The 26,303-nt window shown below is 44.1% G+C and overlaps 1 protein-coding gene across 1 annotated transcript in view; it reads left to right on the top strand.

Annotated features, from left to right (window-relative positions):
* Positions 1 to 26,303, top strand: part of LOC142202395 (venom factor-like) — a 78,914-nt gene that overhangs the window by 32,986 nt on the left and 19,625 nt on the right. Inside the window, exons 19-35 of the mRNA XM_075272489.1 lie at positions 929 to 1,014; positions 2,771 to 2,910; positions 4,015 to 4,227; positions 6,187 to 6,253; positions 8,399 to 8,485; positions 10,834 to 11,037; positions 12,400 to 12,475; positions 12,962 to 13,121; positions 13,213 to 13,308; positions 13,399 to 13,549; positions 14,177 to 14,340; positions 14,469 to 14,627; positions 20,854 to 20,913; positions 22,677 to 22,767; positions 23,355 to 23,406; positions 25,642 to 25,729; positions 25,817 to 25,906. Of these exons, the coding sequence (XP_075128590.1) occupies positions 929 to 1,014; positions 2,771 to 2,910; positions 4,015 to 4,227; positions 6,187 to 6,253; positions 8,399 to 8,485; positions 10,834 to 11,037; positions 12,400 to 12,475; positions 12,962 to 13,121; positions 13,213 to 13,308; positions 13,399 to 13,549; positions 14,177 to 14,340; positions 14,469 to 14,627; positions 20,854 to 20,913; positions 22,677 to 22,767; positions 23,355 to 23,406; positions 25,642 to 25,729; positions 25,817 to 25,906 (1,984 nt within the window). The remainder of the gene's footprint in view (positions 1 to 928; positions 1,015 to 2,770; positions 2,911 to 4,014; positions 4,228 to 6,186; positions 6,254 to 8,398; positions 8,486 to 10,833; positions 11,038 to 12,399; positions 12,476 to 12,961; positions 13,122 to 13,212; positions 13,309 to 13,398; positions 13,550 to 14,176; positions 14,341 to 14,468; positions 14,628 to 20,853; positions 20,914 to 22,676; positions 22,768 to 23,354; positions 23,407 to 25,641; positions 25,730 to 25,816; positions 25,907 to 26,303) is intronic.

The raw sequence follows: 26,303 nt of genomic DNA, 5'->3' as shown, positions 1-26,303 counted from the left end.
TATATATATAGTGAAGTGGAGAGGGGTATAGTGTGGGAGAACCGCTATTTTTCCCAAAGACTGTTGCAGGCATTTAGCTTGTAGGTCCCAGACTGGAGTAAAAGTTCAGGCCAGTCCTGCAGGGCCATCTACTCCGGACAAAGCAGAGCTTTGTAGGTAGCACAGGTGTGCTGGTTAGTGAGAGAGAGGAGAGAGACTGAAACACACACTCAGCCAGTCTGGGAAAGCCCTGCCAAAAAGGACGCTGTTAAAGGGCCGGGTATGTGTACCCCTTGTTTACTTGCAAACCTTGTTTGTTAGGAGGTCAGCAGTAGGCTGACCCCCTGGTTAGTGAGGGAATAACTTGCTTAGTAAGCCGCCGGAGAGGCGTAGGTCTTTATTTTCGTTTGTTTGACATGCTGAGTTGCTGAGCAGCACTACCTGTACCTTTAAGCTTGTCTGCTGCAATAAAGACTGCTTTTGGAAAACAAATTAGAGCTTTTGAATCCCCCGTACATCACAATATATATATATATATATATATATATATATATATATATATATATATATATATATATATTCAAAAGCTCTAATTTGTTTTCCAAAAGCACAATATATATATATATATATATATATATATATATATATATATATATATATAGTGGCTTAGGAGAGTGTGGGTTGGTACTGGGAGGGGAGACATGAGTGATGCACTCACATCTCCCCGCCATGTACCCGCCCACAATCTCCTAAGCCACAGCAAGCCCCACCTACTCCCAACATCTCTAACACTAGGAGTTTGTATGTTCTTCCCGTGTTTGTGTGGATTTCCTCCCATACTCCAAAGACATACTGATAGGGGAAAATGTGGACAAATGCCTAAAACCTTTCTATGTGCATGAAGTTGAATTATGTGTTTTATTTACTTATGTGTTTTTAATTTCTTTAGAATTTCAACCAAGGTTCTTAACGTCTTCTTGAAGGATTCTATCACTACTTGGGAAGTCCTGGCCGTGAGTCTTTCTGAAAATAAAGGTAGAAACCTGCAAAATAAAAAATCATTATTGTTTACAGTATTGAGACAGTATGAAAACTCAATTATTTTAGGGGGCAACATGGTGGCTCAGTGGTTAGCACTGCAGCCTTCCAGCGCTGAAGTCCTGGGTTTGAATCCTGCTAGGGACATCTGCAAGGAGGTTGTATGTTCTCCCCGTGTTTGGATGGATAGTCCCATACTCCAAAGACATACTGATAGGGAAAAATATACATTGTGATCTCTATATGGGGCTACCAATCTACATAAAAAACTCATTTATTTTGGGCATGTTAATAAAGGATTATTCTTATTTCAGAAAATCAAGACCACAAGTGCCGACCACTAGTGAGGGACTAATGGACAAAACAGAGCGGCTCTTTCCGTAACTTTCCATAGAGATTAATATGAGCTACGGAAACAGCGTAACACAACTGAGACATTGTTTCAATAGCTCCATAGTTACAGAAATGGCAGAGCTAAGTTTTCTATGTTGTTTCTATAGCTCAAATTCTCTTCTGTTGGAGTTATGGAAACACCATAGAGCAGCACCGCTACCCTGTTTCCACAAATCTCATTTTAATGGTTAGTTATTTCTGTCACAACCTTGATTTGACAAAATGTGGATCACTCTTTAAGAAGAACACTGCGGGGGATTAAGTATGACTGTACATAAGTCTTAAAGGGATCCTATCATTAAAACTCAATTTTTTGTCCCTAACACATAGGAATAGCCTTAAGAAAGGCTATACTTCTCCTACCTTTAGATGTCTTCTCCGCGCTGCTGTTCTGTAGAAATCCCGGTTTTCGTCGAGATGCAAATGAGTTCTCTCGCAGCACTAAGGGCGGGCCCCAGCGCTCAAACAGCACTGGGGACATCCCCAATGCTGTGAGAGAACTCTCCAGCGCCACCTCCATCTTCTTCAGGAACGGGCTCTCTTCGTGTCTTCTTCCAGCGGTGACTTTAAACTTCTAGGCCTCGGGCAAAGGCAAATGCGCATGCCCGCCGGCCACAAGAAAATGACCGCTTACACAGTATTGTAAGCAGCCATTTTCTTGTGGCTGGCGGGCATGCGCAGTTGGCTGCCCAAGGCCTAGAAGTTTGAAGCCACCGCCGGAAGAAGAAGCGAAGAGAGCCCATTCCTGAAGAAGATGGAGGCGGCGCTGGAGAGTTCTCTCACAGCATTGGGGACGCCCCCAGTTCTGCGAGAGAACTATGGATTTCTATGGAACGGCAGCGCAGAGAAGACATCTAAGGGTAGGAGAAGAAAAGACTTTCTTAAGGTTATTCCTACGTGTTAGGGACAAAAAAATTGAATTTTAATGATAGGATCCCTTTAACCAATTCCCACATTGGCTCTAACTGCATATGGATTGTTAAGAGGCGCTGGCCAATCAGGAACTGGTGAAGATTTCAGGTATAGCTCACCTGAAAATCATACCAAAGCGTCCTCACCTTGGTCTCTGTCCTGCTTCTCCCATTTTAGCAAAAAGTGGGCACAGAAAGAATCACGTGGCACAAATTTGGCACTATTCTGGTAGCCGTGTCTCAAGAATTTGGCATATTTACACCCACCTAAGCCAGAAGACTAGCATAGATGGGTTAGTAAATTCATCTCATTGTCTATTGAATTAATTTTGTATCTTTCCTGCCAAACATTGCCTAATTGGTTTAAAATCAGATGACCTTTAAGAATTGGTATAGTCTAATCCATACTGTACATTGACATAGTAACAGGATTCCCACCTTGTTCTTAGGTATTTGTGTGGCCAAGCCTTATGAGATCCAGGTAATGAAGGATTTCTTCATTGACTTGAAGATGCCATATTCTGTGGTGAGAAATGAGCAGGTGGAAATCCGAGCCGTACTCTACAACTATGGAACCCAGAACATTAGGGTAAGGAATGGTAGTCAGAGGTTTTGTACCTGTGAGTAGGGTTGAGCGAAAATTTCACGATCGCGATTTCCCACAATGCTTTGCTTAGCCTTCACACTGAGTATATGCTCTGCTCATTCTGAGTGGAGTGTATACTCAGTGTAAAGGCTCTGCTGCGGTTCCATAGGAATGAATGGAAGCAGCCGGCACACAGCCTTAACCCCCTGCGTGCCGGCTGCCTCCATTCATTCTAATGGGAGACTAAACTAACATCTCTACTTACCTGCAGAGATTGCTGCTCTGGTGCCCAGTGTTCTCCTTCTTCTTTGCCTCACTGCCGCTCCACGCTGCTCTTCTTGCCTCGCTACCGCTGCCTCCCAGGTTAGTGTTTAAAGAGCTAGGAAGGCAGGGCTTGTGGCTTAGGAGAGTGTGGGCGGGTACAGGGCGGGGAGACGTGACGTCTCTCCTCCCAGTACCCGCCCACACTCTCCTAACCCACCCACACTCTCCTAATCTGGGAGGCAGGGGGCAGCGAGGCAAGAAGAGCAGCGTGGAGCGGCAGCGAATCGAAGAAGAAGGAGGGCACCGGAGCAGCCATCTCTGCAGGTAAGTGGACACCAGGGGGGACTAAGTAGCCAGAGGATTAAAAAAAAAATCCTCTGGCTACTTAGTGATTCACTACACAGCGTGGATTCTACCAATTAAAGCGTTCAATTGTTATATTCCATACTGTATAGGGAATAGGATTGCTTTTAAAATCCGATCTCCGATTAATAAAAAAATCCCATTGATTTGCATTGGGATCGGAATTGGGATCGAGATCGGGTTCGAATGAAAAATGATCAGATTTTAAAATTGATCCTGAAAAGTCAAGATCGACTCAACCCTACCTGTGAGAAATTCCTACAGTCAGTTTGACTTATCCCATTGAATGGACACAACTCCATCCATCGATTCCTGATAGTTTTTAACACTTTTTTTAGATTAAGATTTTATCCAAGTATTTATCATGTGACACAACTTCAATGTTCTTTACATTTCTTATATTCATCATTGCAAAAACTACTCTATGGATATGTCTTATATCACCTTCCTTGCTTTCATATTTTTATGTCTTCGTCTTAGGTGCGAGTGGAACTAACTCACAATCCGAAATTTTGTAGCTATTCTACATCCAAGGCAAAATACAGACAGGTTGTAGATATTAAAGCTCAGTCTTCTGTGGTTGTTCCTTTTATCATCGTCCCGTTGGAACTGGAGCCACTGGCGGTGGAGGTGAAGGCCGCAGTTTTTGGACAGCTTGTGTCAGATGGTATCATGAAGAAACTGAAGGTTGTGGTACGTAAACTGGAAATTTTTGTGCCTATAACTATATTTCATAAAATCTGCCACCAGAGCCCAGCATATCAACCCAGGATAATATACTGTATTCTGGTGGCGGACTCCCTCCAAATATTTCTATTAACCCAACTTCCACTTTTTGGGAGGGGGAAGAACCAATTACAATCATATCCAATTTAATAACATTTAAAGTTGGACATACACATTGGTTGTGTATCCACTGAACGCACTATTTTTTGGGGCAGCCAACTAGCTAATGGATATGGGCACCTCCCAAAATTCCCCTGACACTGGGCACTGGGGTAAAATCAGATTTGAACAGTTAGATTTCTAATGCACATTTTGATTATTTTCTAAATTTCAACTAAACATTTTGCTCTAACCATCTTAGTGGTGACATCTTTTGTCTTGGATCTGACCATAAATGCAGGAACTTTCTATAGTCTGGGACTTTCGGAAGCCAAGCCATTATTTCCATATCGTTGACAATACGTTTATGAGATGATAACCTGGACACAATTGTCGCTGGGTTTCCCAGACTGTAGACAACATTCATGGTTGTATCCATTGTCAACCCATCAAGACAATAGATAGTGACTAGAGATGAGCGAGTAGTATTCGATGGAGTAGGTGTTCGATCGAATACTACGGTATTCGAAATACGCGTACTCGATCGAATACTACTCGCTATTCGAATGGAAAAATTTGATGCAAAACCAGCGTTGATTGGCCGAATGCTATACAGTCGGCCAATCAACACTGGTTCTTCTCCTACCTTTAGAAGTCTTCTCCGCGGCGTCTTCCGGCTCTGAATTCACTCTTGTAGTGGGACATGCGCAGTCGGCTCTGCCCAGGCCCGATGCCTGGCAGAGTGAATTCAGAGCCGGAAGACGCCACAGGGACGCTGCACGGAGAAGACTTCTCGGAGAATCCAGCCCGACCCTCACTCGTGGACTTGGTAAGTGTAATTTGATCGAACGTTGCCTACCCCTGAAACGAGCATTTTCCCCCCATAGACTATAATAGGGTTCGATATTCGATTCGAGTAGTCGAATATTGAGGGGCTACTCGAAACGAATATCGAACCTCGAACATTTTACTGTTCGCTCATCTCTAATAGTCACCTCTAAAGAAAATCTTTAAAACTCTGAAAATTTTTTGAAAAATTACTTACACTTGCACATCCACATCACCACCTTTTTTGTATGGATCATTTTCAAGCTGACTGAATTTTACATAAAAAGATCAGATTTCTAAATTCTGAGAAAATAACAGACTTTGCTTCTATTCTAATTCAAATATTTAATTGCTTGTCCACCAGGATATAACGGGGGGTGAGGGTGGGGGTGTGGGGGTGGGAGGGATTTACCAAGATTGGTATTTCCATTGCTTTCAGATATAGTTGGCACCAGTTTTGTGGCGTGCTTTGTAGTAAATCAGTAGGGATGAGGTGTCCCTATCCCGACCCTCCTTGATCTCTGTCCTATTCTGCTATTTTTTCTGAAGAGTATCAAGCAGGTCCAAAAATGCAAAAAAAAAAAAAAGGGCCACATTTTTGGTGCAAACAATTGAGAGACAAAAAACTACCACTTTTGTACTAGAAACCTGACATGCCTTTTTTTCCTCCCAATTTATTTGTAATCGTTAGGGTTGAGCCATCGGGATCGGAAAACATCGGATCCCAATCAGCGATCGAGCAAATTTCACGATCGGGATCGGTTGGAAAATGATCAGAAATCGGATTTTGGAATCTCAAGATCGGCTCAACCCTATAAGTGACTTTTCCCATAGAGAAGCATTGACTAGGGTTAAGTGATCGTGATCGTAAAAGATCGAATTCCAATCGGCGATTGAGGAAGTTTCATGATCACGATTGGGATCGGCTGGAAAATGATCGGAAATCGAATTTTAATCTCAAGATCAGCTCAACCCTACTAATCGTACATTGTCTTTCAGCCAGAAGGTGTTCGTGTTGTGAAAGTTGTCAAAACAGTGACACTGGATCCACAGGCCAGAGGAAAAAGTAAGTCCCTTTATCTCAACTAAATGATCCCGCTCCTACTGTCTATAGGTGATCAAGAGGAAGAGGTCAAGGAAATAGAGCGAGACATGAGATCAGAGCAGTAATTGTAACTGGTTCATATACAATCCCAATGCTAAGAAAGTTGGGACACTGGGTAAAATGTAAAGAAAATAAGTACACATGCCCCATATTATATTCACAGAAGAGTGATCGGCCCGACCTGGATTATGCAGTTCTGTTCTGGGCACTAGTATATATAAATGATGTCCTAGAGTTGGAAAAGGTTCAAGAGAGGGCCACAAAACTGATAAGGGACCTGGAGGACCTCCATTATGAGAAGAGTAGGGTGGAGCAATCGGGATCGGAAAAGATCGGATTCCAATCGGTGATCAAGTAAATTCCACAATTGGGATCGGATGGAAAATAATCGGAAATTGGATTTTAAAATCGATCCTGAAATCTCAAGATCGGCTCAACCCTAGAGAAGAGACTAAAGGAGCTGAATCTGTTTAGTCTGGAGAAGAGGCATTTAAGAGGAGATATGATAAACCTATACAAGTGGTCCATACAAGAAATATGAGGAGAAGCTGGTCCATTTAAAACCCCTTCAAAAGACCATCCTCCATACACCCTCCATCTGGAGAAAAATAGGTTTAAATCTCAAGAGCCAACAATAATTTTTCACTATAAGGACTGTGAATCTGTGGAATAGCCTACCACAGGAGCTGTTTCTATAGTGTAAGGACTGTGAATCTGTGGAATAGCCTACCCCAGGAGCTGTTTCTATATTGTAAGGACTGTGAATCTGTGGAATAGCCTACCCCAGGACCTGTTTATATATTGTAAGGAGTGTGAATCTGAGGAATAGCCTACCCCATGAGCTGTTTCTATATAGTAAGGACTGTGGAATAGCCTACCCCAGGAGCTGTTTCTATATTGTAAGGACATTGAATCTGTGGAATAGCCTACCCCAGGAGCTGTTTCTATATTGTAAGGACATTGAATATGTAGAATAGCCTACCCCAGGAGCTGTTTCTATATCGTAAGGACATTGAATCTGTGGAATAGCCTACCCCAGGAGCTGTTTCTATATTGTAAAGACTGTGAATCTGTGGAATAGCCTACCCCAGGAGCTGTTTCTATATTGTAAGGACTGTGAATCTGAGGAATAGCCTACCCCATGAGCTGTTTCTATATAGTAAGGACTGTGGAATAGCCTACCCCAGGAGCTGTTTCCATATTGTAAGGACTGTAAATCTGAGGAATAGCCTACCCCAAGAGCTGTTTCTATATTGTAAGTACTGTGAATCTGTGGAATAGCCTACCCCAGGAGCTGTTTCTATATTGTAAGGAGTGTGAATCTGTGGAATAGCCTACCCCAGGAGCTGTTTCTATATTGTAAGGACATTGAATCTGTGGAATAGCCTACCCCATGAGCTGTTTCTATATAGTAAGGACTGTGGAATAGCCTACCCCAGGAGCTGTTTCCATATTGTAAGGACTGTAAATCTGAGGAATAGCCTACCCCAAGAGCTGTTTCTATATTGTAAGTACTGTGAATCTGTGGAATAGCCTACCCCAGGAGCTGTTTCTATATTGTAAGGAGTGTGAATCTGTGGAATAGCCTACCCCAGGAGCTGTTTCTATATTGTAAGGACATTGAATCTGTGGAATAGCCTACCCCAGGAGCTGTTTCTATATTGTAAGGACATTGAATCTGTGGAATAGCCTACCCCAGGAGCTGTTTCTATATTGTAAGGACATTGAATATGTAGAATAGCCTACCCCAGGAGCTGTTTCTATATCGTAAGGACATTGAATCTGTGGAATAGCCTACCCCAGGAGCTGTTTCTATATTGTAAGGACATTGAATCTGTGGAATAGCCTACCCCAGGAGCTGTTTCTATATTGTAAGGACTGTGAATCTGAGGAATAGCCTACCCATTACGTTTCCCATTCCCCGGTTGAAGTTGATGGACGTTTTTTCAACCATACTAAGTAACTATGGTTAGATGAGATTTTGAAATCTTTGCATTCTTGTTTTTGTTACATTTTACACAACCTCACAACTTTTCTAGAACTGTGATTGTCTTTCTAGTCATGACTATTCATCTAACTATAGATTGTTGTGTTTGTCTCCTATAGATGGAGTTCAGGAGGAGCTGGTATCTCCACTGAGAGCAGATAACATTGTGCCAGGAACAGATGTAGAAGCAATTGTGACCATTCAAGGTAACAAATAATGCTGCTTGCTACGCCAATGCTACAACCACGTCTTCTTCATACAGGACCATGCCGCTCCTCAGCTATACCTTGTTGTCAAAAGGCTACAGTAGGTTAGTTACAAGGGAGAATCTGAAAACACCCAAATTGTATCAGACTAAGAAGCCCCAACAATAGACAATGGTTTGTGAAAAACACACTAAACTATATACAGTACTTAGAAAGATGCAGTATCCTTTCTTCTGTGTTGAAGGCTGCTGTGTACAATTGGCAGGATTAAAGGGCCCGACCATAAGAAAAACCCAAGCATAAAAGAGGAGAAAAGGGATTTTTTTTTATTGCCCGATTCTAATGGGTAATATTCAGGCACTATATTCAGACTCCTCCCAATACCAGTCACTACGTCCCATCATATTGTACAATTATCAGCCAGAATCCCACCACCTGCACAGGTTCCCTTACAAAGTTGGGCAAAATATCCCATCACAGTTTCTGCCAAAGGACCCCAAGTTTTAAAAACAACTTTCCGTCCTCTCAGAGCTTAGCAGATTCGTAGAGAGGCAGGCCATACTGGAGATGAGTCTACTCCAGTATTACTCTTTGCAGACCCCCGAGTATAATGATCGGAGGCCCGGGAGAGGTAAGGGAACGTAACAAACACTGTTACTTACCTCTCCACGATCCTGCCAGGCCTCCTTCCTACTTGTCTGACGTCTCTGACGTCACATGAACCCGGCCTGCTTCCCGGGTCATGTGACGTCCGACGTCATAGAAGAAGGACAGCAGCGGAGAAGACAGTGTAGGAGTCGGGGGACAGGTAAGAAATTGTAATTTTTTATGTTTTTATTCCCCTGGGTCTCCGATTATTATACTCTGGGGGCTGAAAAGACCCCAGAGTATAATAATTGTTTATGGGTGTACACTATGGGGCATAATACTGTGTGCAGGGGCCACTATGGACTATAATACTGTCTGCAGGGCCCACTATGGACTATAATACTGTGTGCAGGGGCCACTATGGGGTATAATACTGTGTGCAGGGGCCACTATGGGCTATAATACTGTGTGCAGGGCCACTATGGGGCATAATACTGTGTGCAGGGGCCACTATGGGCTATAATACTGTGTGCAGGGGCCACTATGGGGGATAATACTGTGTGCAGGGGCCACTATGGGGCATAATACTGTGTGCAGGGGCCACTATGGGCTATAACACTGTGTGCAGGGGCCACTATGGGCTATAATACTGTGTGCAGGGGCCACTATGGGGGATAATACTGTGTGCAGGGGCCACTATGGGGCATAATACTGTGTGCAGGGGACACTATGGGACATAATACTGTGTGCAGGGGCCACTATGGGCTATAATACTGTGTGCAGGGGCCACTATGGGCTATAACACTGTGTGCAGGGGCCACTATGGGGCATAATACTGTGTGCAGAGGCCACTAAGCGACATAATACTGTATGCAGGGGTCACTAAGGGACATAATACTGTGTGCAGGGGCCACTATGGGGCATAATTCTGTGTGCAGGGGCCACTAAGGACATAATGCTGTGTGCAGGGGCCACTAAGGGACATAATACTGTGTGCAGGGGCCACTATGGGACATAATACTGTGTGCAGGGGCCACTAAATGACATAATACTGTGTGCAGGGGCCACTAAGGGACATAATACTGTGTGCAGGGGCCACTATGGGGAATAATACTGTGTGCAGGGGCCACTAAGGGACATAATACTGTGTGCAGGGGCCACTATGGGGAATAATACTGTGTGCAGGGGCCACTATGGGGAATAATACTGTGTGCAGGGGCCACTAAGGGACATAATGATGTGTGCAGGGGCCACTATGGGGCATAATACTGTGTGCAGGGGCCACTATGGGGGATAATACTGTGTGCAGGGGCCACTAAGGACATAATACTGTGTGCAGGGGTCACTATGGGACATAATACTGTGTGCAGGGGCCACTATGGGACATAATACTGTGTGCAGGGGCCACTATGGGGAATAATACTGTGTGCAGGGGCCACTATGGGGATAATACTGTGTGCAGGGGCCACTATGGGGATAATACTGTGTGCAGGGGCCACTAAGGGACATAATACTGTGTGCAGGGGCCACTATGGGGAATAATACTGTGTACAGGGGCCACTAAGCGTCAATGTCAGTTGGGGGGGGCCGTGTCAAAAGTTCGCCACGGGGCCCCGCCATTCCTAGTTACGCCACTGATAGCAGCTTATCTATATATTTGTCACTATGTCTATATAATATAATAAGTCATTATATTTTAGATTATAATTTGTTTCTTACTCTGTCTCGTCTCTAAAATTAAATTTCGTAAATCAATTTAGGAAACCCAATCAGCCAATTGCTGGCCGATGCCGTTGATGGCGCCAACCTCAATCATTTCATTAGAGTTCCAGGCGGTTGTGGAGAACAAATTATGATTGGTATGACGTCCAGTGTACTCGCATCTCTTTACCTTGATGCCACCAACCAGTGGGACAGAATTGGCGTAGACCGAAGAAGTGAAGCTATTGAAAATATCAAGAAAGGTAAGAAAATTTTTAAAAAATAATTTAAATATTTATTTTTGAAACAGTTTGTGGTGTTTGTTTTTAGTTAGGATTTCAAGTAGATAAAGGCTAAGTATGTTTAAGATTTTTTATTTTTTAAATTTTTTTAATGCTACCAAACACAACATTTTGTGATTGTAGAGTTGGGGAAAGTATTGACTAAATAGTTAAAAAAAATAAAATGAAATCAAGGAATAGCAAAGTACGTTAAGATTCTATATCAATACTGCAAATACAAAGTATAAAAAGGCTAGGCAGACAGGTTTTCCCTTTTTTATTTTACTCAAGTGCTATTTTTAATTTTGGAATTTACAACTCATCGATTGTGGATATGGATGGACCAAGAGAAACCAGTGTTTGGCACCTGAGAGATAGGCAGAGAGATGTGGTAACTAGACAAGCCAAGGTCAGGGCAGATGGAGTTTGTTAGTCACAATATTCAGGCAGAAGTCAGGGAAGGTGGCACCGGGTCAATATGACTGACAGGCGAAGGTGAGGACAGATGGCATTTGCTAGTTACAGTATTCAGGCAGAAGTCAGGACATGTGGCACAGGGTCAATGTGGTTGACAGGCAGAGGTCAGGACAGATAGAGTTTGCTAATTAGAATATTTAGACAGAAGTCAGGGCAAGTGGCACAGGGTCAATGTGGTTGACAGGCAGAGGTCAGGACAGATGGAGTTTGCTAATTACTGTATTCAGGCAGAAGTCGGGCCAAGTGGCACAGGGTCAATGTGGTTAACAGGCAGAGGTGAGGACAGATCGAGTTTGCTAGTTACAGTATTTAGGCAGAAGTCAGGGCAAGGGACACAAGGTTAATGTGGTTAACAAGCAGAGGTCAGGACAGATGGTGCTTTTTTGTTACAGTATTCAGGCAGAAGTGAGGGCAAGTGGCACAGGGTCAATGTGGTTGACAGGCAGAGGTCAGGACAGATGGAGTTTGCTAGTTAGAATATTTAGACAGAAGTGAGGGCAAGTGGCACAGGGTCAATGTGGTTGACAGGCAGAGGTCAGGACAGATGGAGTTTGCTAGTTACAGTATTCAGGCAGAAGTCAGGGCAAGTGGCACAGGATCAATATGGTTGACAGGCAGAGGTCAGGACACATAGAACAGGTCCAGACGCAGATAAACAGGTAGAGATCTGGCAACAGGTAAAGATAACACCTTTTTAACCTAGGAACCATAAGACGTCAACTATTTGTACTCCAAATCAGAAGTGGAAATATATTGTCAAGAATAGAAAAAGGGAGAGAACTTACTTTTCATCAGACATGTACCAAACAAAGGAACCTCAACAATCTAAAATTCAGCGATATTGTAATGTGAATCTTATCTTTGTAGGGTATATACAGCAACTTGTATACCGTAAAGCAGACAATTCCTATGCGGCTTTCAATGATAGACCAGCCAGCACATGGTGAGCGCCATTTATTTTGCTCTTAGGTAGTTATAGATGTTCATGACCATTGATGAGAAACGTATTCTATTGTGAAGGATCGGCCATTGCAATTCAAACCTATATTATGGTCACATGCAAAGACAATCTAAAAACACCTTGCGTTCTTGCTATGCCCCCTGTTCAAGAAAGTGGCAAAGGCGGTGCAGAATTCAAAAAGTCAATTTTTATTGGTGCAAATGACAATTTGGGCAAATTTTGTTTCTTCATACTTTGTATGCCAGAAAACTGCTGAACAAGGTAAGTCGGCCCCCCACTGTTTCTAGAAGTTTCAGCTGCTTTCTACACCTCAGTTGACCTCTTGTGTAGTCCATTTGCGGAATCTGATGTGTAACACTTAGAAATTGCAAAAATAGTTTAGAATTCTCCAAACTAAGTTTCAGATGATATTGAATTTCAATCTGGAAACTGGTACCTATTTGTACAAAAACTTTTTTTTCCGACCAGGTTAACCGCTTACGTAGTGAAAGTTTTTGCGATTTCTTATCCGGTGGTGGACATTCAGACCGATGTTCTGTGCGGGGCAGTCAAATGGTTGATTCTTCACAAACAGAAACCAGATGGACTGTTCAAAGAAGACGCTCCAGTTATTCATCAGGAGATGATTGTATGTAACGTCCTTCGCATTATTGGAATGGTCTTAGTCTTTGTGCTCCTAAAATATTGTGCTAAACTTCAATTTCATTTTTCTATCCCAGGGAGGAATCGCGGGGTCTTCAGGAGATGTTGCACTTACAGCCTTTGTCCTCATTGCTTTGAAGGAAAGCGAGAAGATCTGCTCTCCACATGTCAACGTGAGTCTCTTATGCTCATGATTCCTTACTGGGATCCCAATCCGGTACATTCCTGTATTCATATAGAATATCTTTGCTAACTTAATTTAGAACCTGAAGGCCAGTATTGATAAGGCGACCAACTTCCTTCTGGGTAATTTACAAGGTCTTCAGAGACCGTACACCATCGCTATAACCTCCTACGCTCTTGCCTTGGCTGGGGCAATAAACAGTCCAGAGAAGCTGCTTTCTGCATCCAAAGGTACCAATCCTTACTAGATTCCTTACAAAGTAGAGTTTGTGTCTGATAATCCCAAATTTTTCCTGAATGTTCAAATGATAAATATCCTATCAATGACCAATTTTATCCGTAGATGGTACAAAAAAAAAAAAAAATCCAATAGCGTTCCCACTTATTAAAATGCCTGACTGTGATGTGTAATGTAATATTGTTATCTCTTAGGCTTTCTTGCACCTAGTAGCACCAGCAATGCTACTACAAATCGTTTTAAGGATTGTGATACAAATGAATATAAAGGGATGACTCGTTTTTTCAAAAAATATAAAAACCTTTACTCACCTCTTCCCGGCTGACCTAGGGTTGAGCCGATCTTGAGATTTCAGGATCGATTTTAAAATCCCATTTCCAATCATTTTCCAGCCGATCCCAATCGCGATCGTGAAATTTGCCCGATCGCCGATCGGCATCCGATCGCTTAACCCTACTGATGCCCTATTTAAAATCTTACTGCTAATACCCAGCACAGACACCCACACAGGTCACATATAACTAAGGGTAACCATGATCATAGTCCACAGAAGAATCATCTACGTGACTGATACAATGTTCACCATCAATGTGTTTCATCTTTGACTTTCTCTTTCTAAGATAAACTTCAATGGAAGGAACCAGATTCCCATATGGTCACTATTGAGGCCACATCTTACGCCCTTCTGGCTCTCACGAAATTAAAGCAGTATGATCTAACTGGGCCAATAGCGCGCTGGATCATCGAGCAAAGGTTTTTTGGAGTAGTTTATGGCTCCACCCAAGTAAGCAATGACAATCATTTGGGGAGTATTCATTGTAGTTTTGCTCAGTGATTCACTTTCCGTATTATGTGCTGTCTTCTTGGCTCACTGTACCACCATTTTCTTCAAGCTATTCTTGTCTTCTGCAGGCTAACATTGTGATGTTCCAAGCTTTGACTGAGAATTATATAAACACCCCTTCTCCAGATCAGATAGATATGGATGTGTTCTTCAAACTCCCTGAAAGACAAGATATTTCAAATTTCCGTATCAATATGGAGAATGCTTTGTTGGCCCGTTCTGCTGAGGTGAGTATGATGGTGTTCAATCAGGGGCGTAACTACTGCAGAGGCAGTGGAGGTGGCTGCCACAGGACCCGGGCCATTAGGGGGCCCGGTGACAGCCGCTACCGCTGTGTTTTTTTTAAATAGGCCATTACGGGCAGAGGCCACTAGGAGGTATAATACTGTGTGCAGGGGCCACTAAGAGACATAATACTGTGTGCAGGGGCCACTATGAGGTATAATACTGTGTGCAGGGGCCACTATGGGACATAATACTGTGTGCAGGGGCCACTATGGGACATAATACTGTGTGCAGGGGCCACTATGGGACATAATACTGTGTGCAGGAGACACTATGGGGGATAATACTGTGTGCAGGGGCCGCTAAGGGACATAATACTGTGTGCAGGGGCCACTAAGGGACATAATACTGTGTGCAGGGGCCACTAAGGGACATAATACTGTGTGCAGGGGCCACTATGGGACATAATACTGTGTGCAGGGGCCACTAAGGGACATAATACTGTGTGCAGGGGCCACTATGGGACATAATACTGTGTGCAGGGGACACTATGGGGGATAATACTGTGTGCAGGGGCCGCTAAGGGACATAATTCTGTGTGCAGGGGCCACTATGGGGTATAATACTGTGTGCAGAGGCCACTAAGGGACATAATGCTGTGTGCAGGGCTTACTAAGGGACATAATACTGTGTGCAGAGGCCCCTATGGGACATAATACTGTGTGCAGGGGCAATAATGGGACGTAATACTGTGTACAGGGACCACTATGGGACATAATACTGTGTGCAGGGGCCACTAAGGGACATAGTGCTGTGTGCAGGGGCCACTAAGGGACATAATGCTGTGTGCAGGGGCCACTATGGGACATAATACTGTGTGCAGGGGCCACTATGGGGCATAATACTGTGTGCAGGGGACACTAAAGGACATAATACTGTGTGCAGGGGCCACTAAGGGACATAATACTGTGTGCAGGGGCCACTATTGGACAGAATACTGTGTGCAGGGGCCACTAAGGGACATAATACTGTGTGCAGGGGCCACTATTGGACATAATACTGTGTGCAGGGGCCACTATGGGACATAATACTGTGTGCAGGGACCACTAAGGGACATAATGCTGTGTGCAGGGGCCACTAAGGGACATAATACTGTGTGCAGGGGCCACTATGGGGCATAATACTGTGTGCAGGGGACACTAAAGGACATAATACTGTGTGCAAGGGCCACTATGGGACATAATACTGTGTGCAGGGGACACTATGGGGGATAATACTGTGCAGGGGCCACTATGGGACATAATACTGTGTGCAGGGGCCACTATGGGACATAATACTGTGTGCAGGGGCCACTATGGGACATAATACTGTGTGCAGGGGCCACTATGGGACATAATACTGTGTGCAGGGGACACTATGGGGGATAATACTGTGTGCAGGGGCCACTATGGGATATAATACTGTGTGCAGGGGCCACTAAGGGACATAATACTGTGTGCAGGGGCCACTAAGGGACATAATACTGTGTGCAGGGGCCACTATGGGACATAATACTGTGTGCAGGGGACACTATGGGGGATAATACTGTGTGCAGGGGCCGCTAAGGGACATAATACTGTGTGCAGGGGCCACTATGGGGCATAATACTGTGTGCAGGGGCCACTACGGGACATAATGCTGTGTGCAGGGGCCACTAAGGGACATAATACTGTGTGCAGAGGCCACTATGGGACATAATACTGTGTGCAGGGGCAATAATGGGACGTAATACTGTGTACAGGGGCCACTATGGGACATAATACTGTGTGCAGGGGCCACTAAGGGACATAATACTGTGTGCAGGGGCCACTAAGGGACATAATACTGTGTGCAGGGGCCACTATGGGGGATAATACTGTGTGCAGGGGCCACTATTGGACATAATACTGTGTGCAGGGGCCACTATGGGACTTAATACTGTGTGCAGGGACCACTAAGGGACATAATGCTGTGTGCAGTGGCCACTAAGGGACATAATACTGTGTGCAGGGGCCACTATGGGGCATAATACTGTGTGCAGGGGCCACTAAGGGACATAATACTGTGTGCAGGGGCCACTATGGGGCATAATACTGTGTGCAGGGGCCACTATGGGACATAATACTGTGTGCAGGGGCCACTAAGGGACATAATACTGTGTGCAGGGGCCACTATGGGGCATAATACTGTGTGCAGGGGACACTAAAGGACATAATACTGTGTGCAGGGGCCACTATGGGGCATAATACGGTGTGCAGGGGTCACTAAGGGACATAATACTGTGTGCAAGGGCCACTATGGGGCATAATACGGTGTGCAGGGGCCACTATGGGGATGATACTGTGTGCAGGGGCCACTAAGGAACATAATACTGTGGGCAGGGGCCGCTATGGAGGATAATACTGTGTGCAGGGGTCACTATGGGGGATAATACTGTGTGCAGGGGCCACTATGGGACATAATACTGTTTGCAGGGGCCACTAATGGACATAATGATGTGTGCAGGGGCCACTAAGGGACATAATACAGTGTGCAGGGGCCACTAATGGACATAATACTGTGTGCAGGGGCCACTAATGGACATAATACTGTGTGCAGGGGCCACTATGGGACATAATACAGTGTGCAGGGGCCACTATGGGACATAATACTGTGTGCAGGGGCCACTATGGGGCATAATACTGTGTGCAGGGGCCACTATGGGGGATGATACTGTGTGCAGGGGCCACTAAGGGACATAATACTGTGGGCAGGGGCCGCTATGGGGGATAATACTGTGTGCAGGGGTCACTATGGGGGATAATACTGTGTGCAGGGGCCACTATGGGACATAATACTGTTTGCAGGGGCAATAATGGGACGTAATACTGTGTACAGGGGCCACTATGGGACATAATACTGTGTGCAGGGGCCACTAAGGGACATAGTGCTGTGTGCAGGGGCCACTAAGGGACATAATACTGTGTGCAGGGGCCACTATGGGCATAATACTGTGTGCAGGGGACACTAAAGGACATAATACTGTGTGCAGGGGTCACTAAGGGACATAATACTGTGTGCAGGGGCCACTATGGGACTTAATACTGTGTGCAGGGACCACTAAGGGACATAATGCTGTGTGCAGTGGCCACTAAGGGACATAATACTGTGTGCAGGGGCCACTATGGGGCATAATACTGTGTGCAGGGGCCACTATGGGGGATGATACTGTGTGCAGGGGCCACTAAGGGACATAATACTGTGGGCAGGGGCCGCTATGGGGGATAATACTGTGTGCAGGGGTCACTATGGGGGATAATACTGTGTGCAGGGGCCACTATGGGACATAATACTGTTTGCAGGGGCAATAATGGGACGTAATACTGTGTACAGGGGCCACTATGGGACATAATACTGTGTGCAGGGGCCACTAAGGGACATAATGCTGTGTGCAGGGGCCACTAAGGGACATAATACTGTGTGCAGGGGCCACTATGGGCATAATACTGTGTGCAGGGGACACTAAAGGACATAATACTGTGTGCAGGGGCCACTATTGGACATAATACTGTGTGCAGGGGCCACTATGGGACTTAATACTGTGTGCAGGGACCACTAAGGGACATAATGCTGTGTGCAGTGGCCACTAAGGGACATAATACTGTGTGCAGGGGCCACTATGGGGCATAATACTGTGTGCAGGGGCCACTAAGGGACATAATACTGTGTGCAGGGGCCACTATGGGGCATAATACTGTGTGCAGGGGCCACTATGGGACATAATACTGTGTGCAGGGGCCACTAAGGGACATAATACTGTGTGCAGGGGCCACTATGGGGCATAATACTGTGTGCAGGGGACACTAAAGGACATAATACTGTGTGCAGGGGCCACTATGGGGCATAATACGGTGTGCAGGGGTCACTAAGGGACATAATACTGTGTGCAAGGGCCACTATGGGGCATAATACGGTGTGCAGGGGCCACTATGGGGATGATACTGTGTGCAGGGGCCACTAAGGAACATAATACTGTGGGCAGGGGCCGCTATGGAGGATAATACTGTGTGCAGGGGTCACTATGGGGGATAATACTGTGTGCAGGGGCCACTATGGGACATAATACTGTTTGCAGGGGCCACTAATGGACATAATGATGTGTGCAGGGGCCACTAAGGGACATAATACAGTGTGCAGGGGCCACTAATGGACATAATACTGTGTGCAGGGGCCACTAATGGACATAATACTGTGTGCAGGGGCCACTATGGGACATAATACTGTGTGCAGGGGCCACTATGGGACATAATACTGTGTGCAGGGGCCACTATGGGGCATAATACTGTGTGCAGGGGCCACTATGGGGGATGATACTGTGTGCAGGGGCCACTAAGGGACATAATACTGTGGGCAGGGGCCGCTATGGGGGATAATACTGTGTGCAGGGGTCACTATGGGGGATAATACTGTGTGCAGGGGCCACTATGGGACATAATACTGTTTGCAGGGGCCACTAATGGACATAATGATGTGTGCAGGGGCCACTAAGGGACATAATACAGTGTGCAGGGGCCACTAATGGACATAATACTGTGTGCAGGGGCCACTATGGGGCATAATACTGTGTGCAGGGGCAACTATGGGACATAATACTGTGTGCAGGGGCCACTATGGGGGATAATACTGTGTGCAGGAGCCACTAAGGGACATAATACTGTGTACAGGGGCCACTATGGGGATAATACTGTGTGCAGGGGCCACTATGGGGGATAATACTGTGTGTAGGGGCCACTAAGGGACATAATACTGTGTGCAGGGGCCACTATGGGGCATAATACTGTGTGCAGGGGCCACTGAGGGATATAATACTGTGTGCACGGGCCACTATAGGAGATAATACTGTGTGTAGGGGCCACTAAGGGACATAATACTGTGGGCAGGGGCCGCTGTGGGGGATAATACTGTGTGCAGGGGTCACTATGGGGGATAATACTGTGTGCAGGGGCCACTATGGGACATAATACTGTGTGCAGGGGCCACTAAGGGACATAATACTGTGTGCAGGGGCCACTAATGGACATAATACTGTGTGCAGGGGCTACTAAGGGACATAATAGAGTGCAGAGGTGGGGGTCGATCGAGGTCTTCGGCATCAGTGTCGGTTGTGGGTGGGGGGGGCATGTCAAAAGTTTGCCACGGGGCCCTGCCATTCCTAGTTACGCAACTGTGTTCAATAGGTGCTGCTGCTCACATGAGTAATGAGGAAGCTTTGTACTTACATTGAAGACACAGTGGTGTGTTTTTTTTTCTATGCCAAATACTAAAAAAGTCAGTAAAATTCTATACACTAGACTCTGCTGTAATAGTAGGCCATAGTTGGTGATGGTGATGACAGTGACAATGTGACTTTAAGTCAGTTTTCAGCAATTACAGCAAACTTCTCCACCTCTGCTGCCACCATAATAGTGAGAATCAGATGAAGCAGTCTTTTTGTTCAAGATACAATTTAATTGTTTAAAAAATAAATTAAAACATAAGTAAAATTTAATATAAATCCTTCTGGTGTGACAACTTTTCATGATGGGACAGTATTTTCACCTACAGTGCACATCGGCAAACTTACAGCCACCATAAGGGTGGAAGATATTGAATTTTTGAAAAGAAACCAGGCATGGATGTTTCTTCCAATAGCACCACATGTGTATCATCACCCACAGGTATTTGCCCCAAAAATGGATACATTTTTGACCATTTTTTGAAAAAAAAAACAACAACCATAAAATTCAACAGTGCAGTGTATTTTAAACACTCCACCGACTACCGTCTGTCTACCCATAGCCATAAGTGTTGCCGACACTGACCTTTCTATGTCCTGTTTGTGTTCAAGAGTTATAATAGGGTTAGATGGAGTCCTAAGGACCCTCAGAGGGTTATATATGACTTTTTTTTAGAGGGGCCAGGGTCACAGCTTAGTGTCATAACTGGGTGTGGTAAACGCCCCCGCCGGTAAATTTCTATAGTCTCGTACTGTGAAGGTGGGGACGTTCCTCATCTTCCAGCAATGACGTTGAGCTGTGAGGCCGTCCCCTCTGATGGTGCAGGGAAGATACAATACTGATGGTGCAATAAATTCAGTGTAATGGTATTTAACATGCCCTACCTTAGAGGTTCTCTTTAAGAACAGTCTCTTTAATGTATTTCAACATTTAATTGTGAACTTCTACTCTACAGGGTAAATTTACTAAGGACTTTGTCGTGCAAGCCAAGGGTAAAGGGCAAGGTACATTAACGGTGAGTTCCAGTAATGCCGACACTCTATAAAATGGGAACCTCTACTCCAAACATCAAGTGGACAAGAGCCACAGTTCCATGTGACATGCTCTGGTTGTTTTTGGTTATAAGTTTGATCCACAAAATGCTTTGCTCATCCTTTAAACCCTTTAGGCTGAGGGTTTTGGCTAAAAAAAAAACACAACAAAAAAGCCATGTTTCTGCAACGTGGGGCCTTAGCCTTATGGACGTTACCACAACACAATTTTAACAATACTCATAGTCAAGCCGGCACTCGGCTCTGCTACATCTCTGGTGTAGCAGAGCTCAGCAGACACTCAGCTCTGCTACATCTCGGGTGTAGCAGAGCTCAGCGCACACTCAGCTCTGCTACATCTCTGGTGTAGCAGAGCTCAGCGCACACTCAGCTCTGCTACATCTCCGGTATAGCAGAGCAGTGCGCTCAACACTGCTACATCTGAGATTGGACCAGAATGGAGACAGCTGTGGACCGATCTTAGCCTCCTCCTCCTCCGGCAGAACCAGCGTTTATTGGCCGAATGCTGTACTCTGTATGGCATTCGACCAATGAACGCTGGTCAATGCATTCCTATGGGAAAAAGTCAGCTCGTGCATATCACAAGCTGACAGGGATCCCGACCAGATAGAGGCCCAAAGAGCTGAGTGAGTGACATTCCCCCCTAAATAAAGGTAATCCCTAGCTAACAATGCCTGTACATCTGTCCCTGTCTCACAGTCACATAGTTCACAGTCTCATATGACCTGAATCTGAAATTGACCATTCATATAAAGTGGAGGTCACCTGATTTAGCCAGCCAATTACTTTTCCGATTTTTTTTCGATGCCTCTGTTGTCGTAGTTCCTGTCCCACCTCCCCTGCGCAGTTATTGGTGCAAAAAAAGCACCAGGGAAGGTGGGAGGATACAAATTTTTAGTGCGTTTGCCTCGTGGTATTCGATTGTAATCGAATACCTCGAACGGCCTGATATTCGATTGAATATGAATTCTCTAAATATTACCGCATAACTATATTTTGTTCATCCAGAGGTGGACACTGAGCAGGCTGAGTTCACACGTAGTTTTTTGGTCAGGATTTTGAGGCCGAGTTCACCTCAAAATCCTGACCAAAAAGATGGCTCCCATTGAAATCAATGGGAGCTGGTCAGTTCTTTTTTCTGGGAGACATTTGTTCCGGCTCCCGGAAAAAGAAGCGACCTGCTCATTCTTCAGGCGGATTCTCCTGAAGACACTCCCTCCTCCTGACTCATTCATTGGGCCTAATCAGGAGCAGAGTGCACGACTGGATGCCGGTGCACTGCATCGGCATCAAGTCGCAGCTACCCGTTTCTCAGTCCGGAAACTGAGGCAGCCTCCGCCTCAGTTTCCAAACCAAAAAACCCTGTGTGAACCCGGCCTTAGCCTGTTTCTGAAAAATGAATGATTTGGGGCAGATCAAGTGGCATAGACAAGGGTCAAAACAGTGCTGCCTAAGTGCCTGGTTTCATAGTTAGAACTCCGAGCAGATCGGGGTTGGTAGCTCTTCTCTAGTCTCCCTTATGTCACACTTCCAATAACTACGGTGTATTGAATAAGAATCACTGGCACCAAATACATAAGCAAGATATAGGTAATCCCAAAACCAAATATGACTATGGGATTTTTTATTCATCCATGAGTCAAACATCGAAACCAAGAATTTGTCAAAAATTTCCAGGACTTTTTTAAATTTATGCAATTTCTGTTTTTCTCTTCTGGCTCTTTAGGTTATGTCGGTTTACCAAGCTCTTACCACAGAGAAAGCAAAGGAATGCAAAAACTTTCATCTTTCTGTGAACGTTGAAGAAGTAAAAGTGGGTAAGTGCATTGACTAAAAAAGAAAAAGTGCAAATGACTTGTCATCCGTCATCGTAACCTAAGATGGAAAACTCTGTAGATTCTTCACGACGAGAACAGTGCTTTGCAAAAGTTTAAGGCAGGTATGGAAAAAAATCCATGAATGGAAGGGTTAAGAGGTTTTTTTTTTGTCCGTTATCATAAGAAAGTGAATGAAGAGAAATCTAAATCGCATCAATAATTGTTGGAACCTTTGTCCATCAATTCTTCGCGCCGTGTGAAAAAATTGCTGCAAATTAAGAATGTTTCCAAAAACTAACAAAATTAAGTGAATTATCAAAAATTAAAATTGAAATACAATCAATATTTGGTATGACCTCCATTTTCTTCAGAAAATTATCAATTCTTCTTGTTACCCTCATAGACAGTTTTTGAAAGTACTCGGCAGGAAGGTTGTCCCCCCCCAACTTAGAAACCCTTCAGGCAACAGAGGACAGTAGTATTATGTATGACATGTCATGGGCGGTAGAAACTTGATAGAGATTAGGAATTGAGGCCAATTTTAACTTTTTTAAGTAATACTTCCTGTTTCTTTTTGGATTTTGCAGTTGATCCTCCAGAAGATGTTTTTGCCACATTGTCGGTTGAAGTTTGTGCAAAGTAAGGAGAAATTTGAGTCTCGGACAATAAAAGAGAATTAAAAGCTACAATAGTATTACTTAAAATAAAAATAAAATTTTTTTGGAAATTGTCTAGTATCAGAAAAAAAAAACAAACAAAAAAAAACATTACTTTCCTACTAACTCCCTTCATGGTCCATTGGTGCCACTTAGCTCCCTCTCCGCTTTTGGTCCCACCCAATGATGTCTCATTGATGTCATGAGACTGCTAATGCCAATCACTGGTGTCAGTGATGACCTGTACACATGACCAATTGTCTTCTACGTTCACAGCCTGTTTGTGTACAAGTCACCCTTCTGTCTAGTGATTGGGTGTGGCGATCCTATGACATAAATGGGATGCCATCATCTGGAAGTGGAAGGAGTGCAAGGTGGACAGGTGGACCAAGAGAGACCTTCAATAGATAAGAAATCAGCATCTCTTTTTAGTTTTCACTAGGGTTGAGCGATCGGGATTGAGGTCAGAGGTAATCTCAAGATCGTCTCAACCCTATTCATGCATATATCATGAATAGGGTTGGGCGATCGGGATCGATTGGATCTTAATCGGCGATTGAGCAAATTTCTCAATCGGGATCGGCTGGAAAATGATCGGAAATCGGATTTTAAAATCGATCCTGAAATCTCAAGATCGGCTCAACCCTAGTTTTCACTTTTCTGCAGACAATTTTTGTTTTTTTACAAAAATTTGGGCAATCCCCATTTTTTTAACCAGTTGCACATATATTCCAACATCTTACATTTATCTTTTTTTCCCCAAAGAATTATTTTGAGATCTACTGTAAAGGAAAAGATAGAATTAAACAATGAATTGTAGAGATGAGGGAATCCGTTTGTAATGAGCTAGGTTTCTTACAAATTTTTCAAAAATTCAGGGCTCAGTCATACCCCAAGATTTGAGGTTCTCCACCCACAAATTGTTATTATACACTGTGTTCTTTTCAGACCCCAGAGTATAATAAGCAGAGGCTAGGGTTGAGCGATCGAGATCAGAAAAGATCGGATTCCGATCAGCAAACGAGTAAATTTCACGGTCGGGATTGGATGGAAAATGATTGGAAATCGGATCTCAAGATCGGCTCAACGCTAGGAGAGGTCCAAGAGAGGTGTCAACAAGGTATTTGGTCTTCTTGCCCAACATCTGGCCTTCAACCTATGGGCTTTTGTGGCCTCTTCAGAATCTTCTAGCATCTTCTTCAATATCATGTGCCCCAAGGTTTCTGCTGAGAACTGTGACTGGGTCTCGGTGGTTATTTAGGGTTCACTGACAATATGACCCTGGGTCAAGACCTCAGTACGATCCACATGATCATTGAAGTCAATCACAGGCCTCAGCAGTGACCCCGGGGTGCATGATATCAGAAAATACACCAGAAGAGACTGAAAAATCCCACAGGTGAAGATTGGATGCTAAGAAAGAAGACCAGAAGTTCCGTCTATCACTAGTGAATTATCATCTCACCTCCATTTCCAGGGACCTCCCATAATTTTATGGGACCTCACTTGTATCAGTTTATGGGCACATTGCTGCCATTCATTGCAGTTCTATTTCTTTACATTACTGCTTATAAACATCAAAATCGACACAAGATAAGTAAGAAATTATTACATAGAGAACTGCATTATATACTACAATAACTGAGACCACATCATTGAACGCAACGTGGCAGATTTACCAATAATGTATAAAGGCTAGACAGTACAAACTTAGACTAGACATTCTTAAGCTGCACCAGATTTATCACAGTGTCTGCACCAGATTTATCACAGTGTCTGTACCAGATTTATCACAGTGTCTGCACCAGATTTATCACAGTTTCTGCACCAGATTTATCACAGTGTCTGCACCAGATTTATCACAGTGTCTGTACCAGAATTAACACAGTGTCTGCACCAGATTTATCACAGTGTCTGCACCAGATTTATCACAGTGTCTGCACCAGATTTATCACAGTGTCAGATGCTGTTTTATAAATCTGTTGTATTCATAGACTAAATAGTCTAACTTTACACCTACTATTAGTTGGCTTAGTTTACACCCGAAATGTTGGCGTATTTTTGGTGCACTGTAGCGCAAAAAACACTTCCTGCTAAGCCGCACCATGAGATGATAACATTTACTTGTTACAATCTATAATGTCAAAATATATCTACAAGTCACCTCCTAGATGCTGAAGTCGTCTGCTATTAACCTTGCACTATAATCCTTCTGCAGACATCTTAAAGGCAATGATGCCACCATGTCTATCATTGATGTCTCTATGATGACTGGATTTATCCCCGATGTTGAAAGTCTTAACAAGGTGAGATTCATTGGTTAATATATTTATTACATTATATTATACATTGTCTTTATGGATGAGATATGATCCGTCTTCTTCTTCCAATAGCTAACAAGAGGCGTGGACAGATATATCTCCAAGTATGAGATTAACAAGGATGCGGCTGATAAGGGAACACTCATCATCTACCTGGAGAAGGTATGACATATCAGCTATAACTAGAGATGAGCGAGTAGTACTTGATCGAGTAGGTATTTGATCGAATACTACGGTATTCGAATTACTCGTACTCGATCAGGAACCACTCGCTATTCGAATGGAAAATGTCATAGTTCGTCCTTGGTCGCATGGGGATGTACGGAGAGGGCTCAGGAGCTGAACTCTCTCCAAAGATGGAGGAAGCCAGCTGTCTAAAAAAATCTAAAGCGCCAAATGGTGATTTTTCATGTTTCATCTCATGAAGTTATTCAAAGAAGGTTATAAGTGTAACACGCAGAAGTGAATACCTTAGCTCTGATAGCTCAAAATTTTCATGAAGTTAGTCAATACAAAATTGGTATAAACTGAAAAAATACTCAAAAACTTAACAAGCATT

Source organism: Leptodactylus fuscus, chromosome 5, assembly GCF_031893055.1.
Source record: "Leptodactylus fuscus isolate aLepFus1 chromosome 5, aLepFus1.hap2, whole genome shotgun sequence".
Taxonomy (NCBI): domain Eukaryota; kingdom Metazoa; phylum Chordata; class Amphibia; order Anura; family Leptodactylidae; genus Leptodactylus; species Leptodactylus fuscus.
Note: the sequence above shows the minus strand (reverse complement) of the source record. Positions and strands in the feature narration are given on the sequence as shown.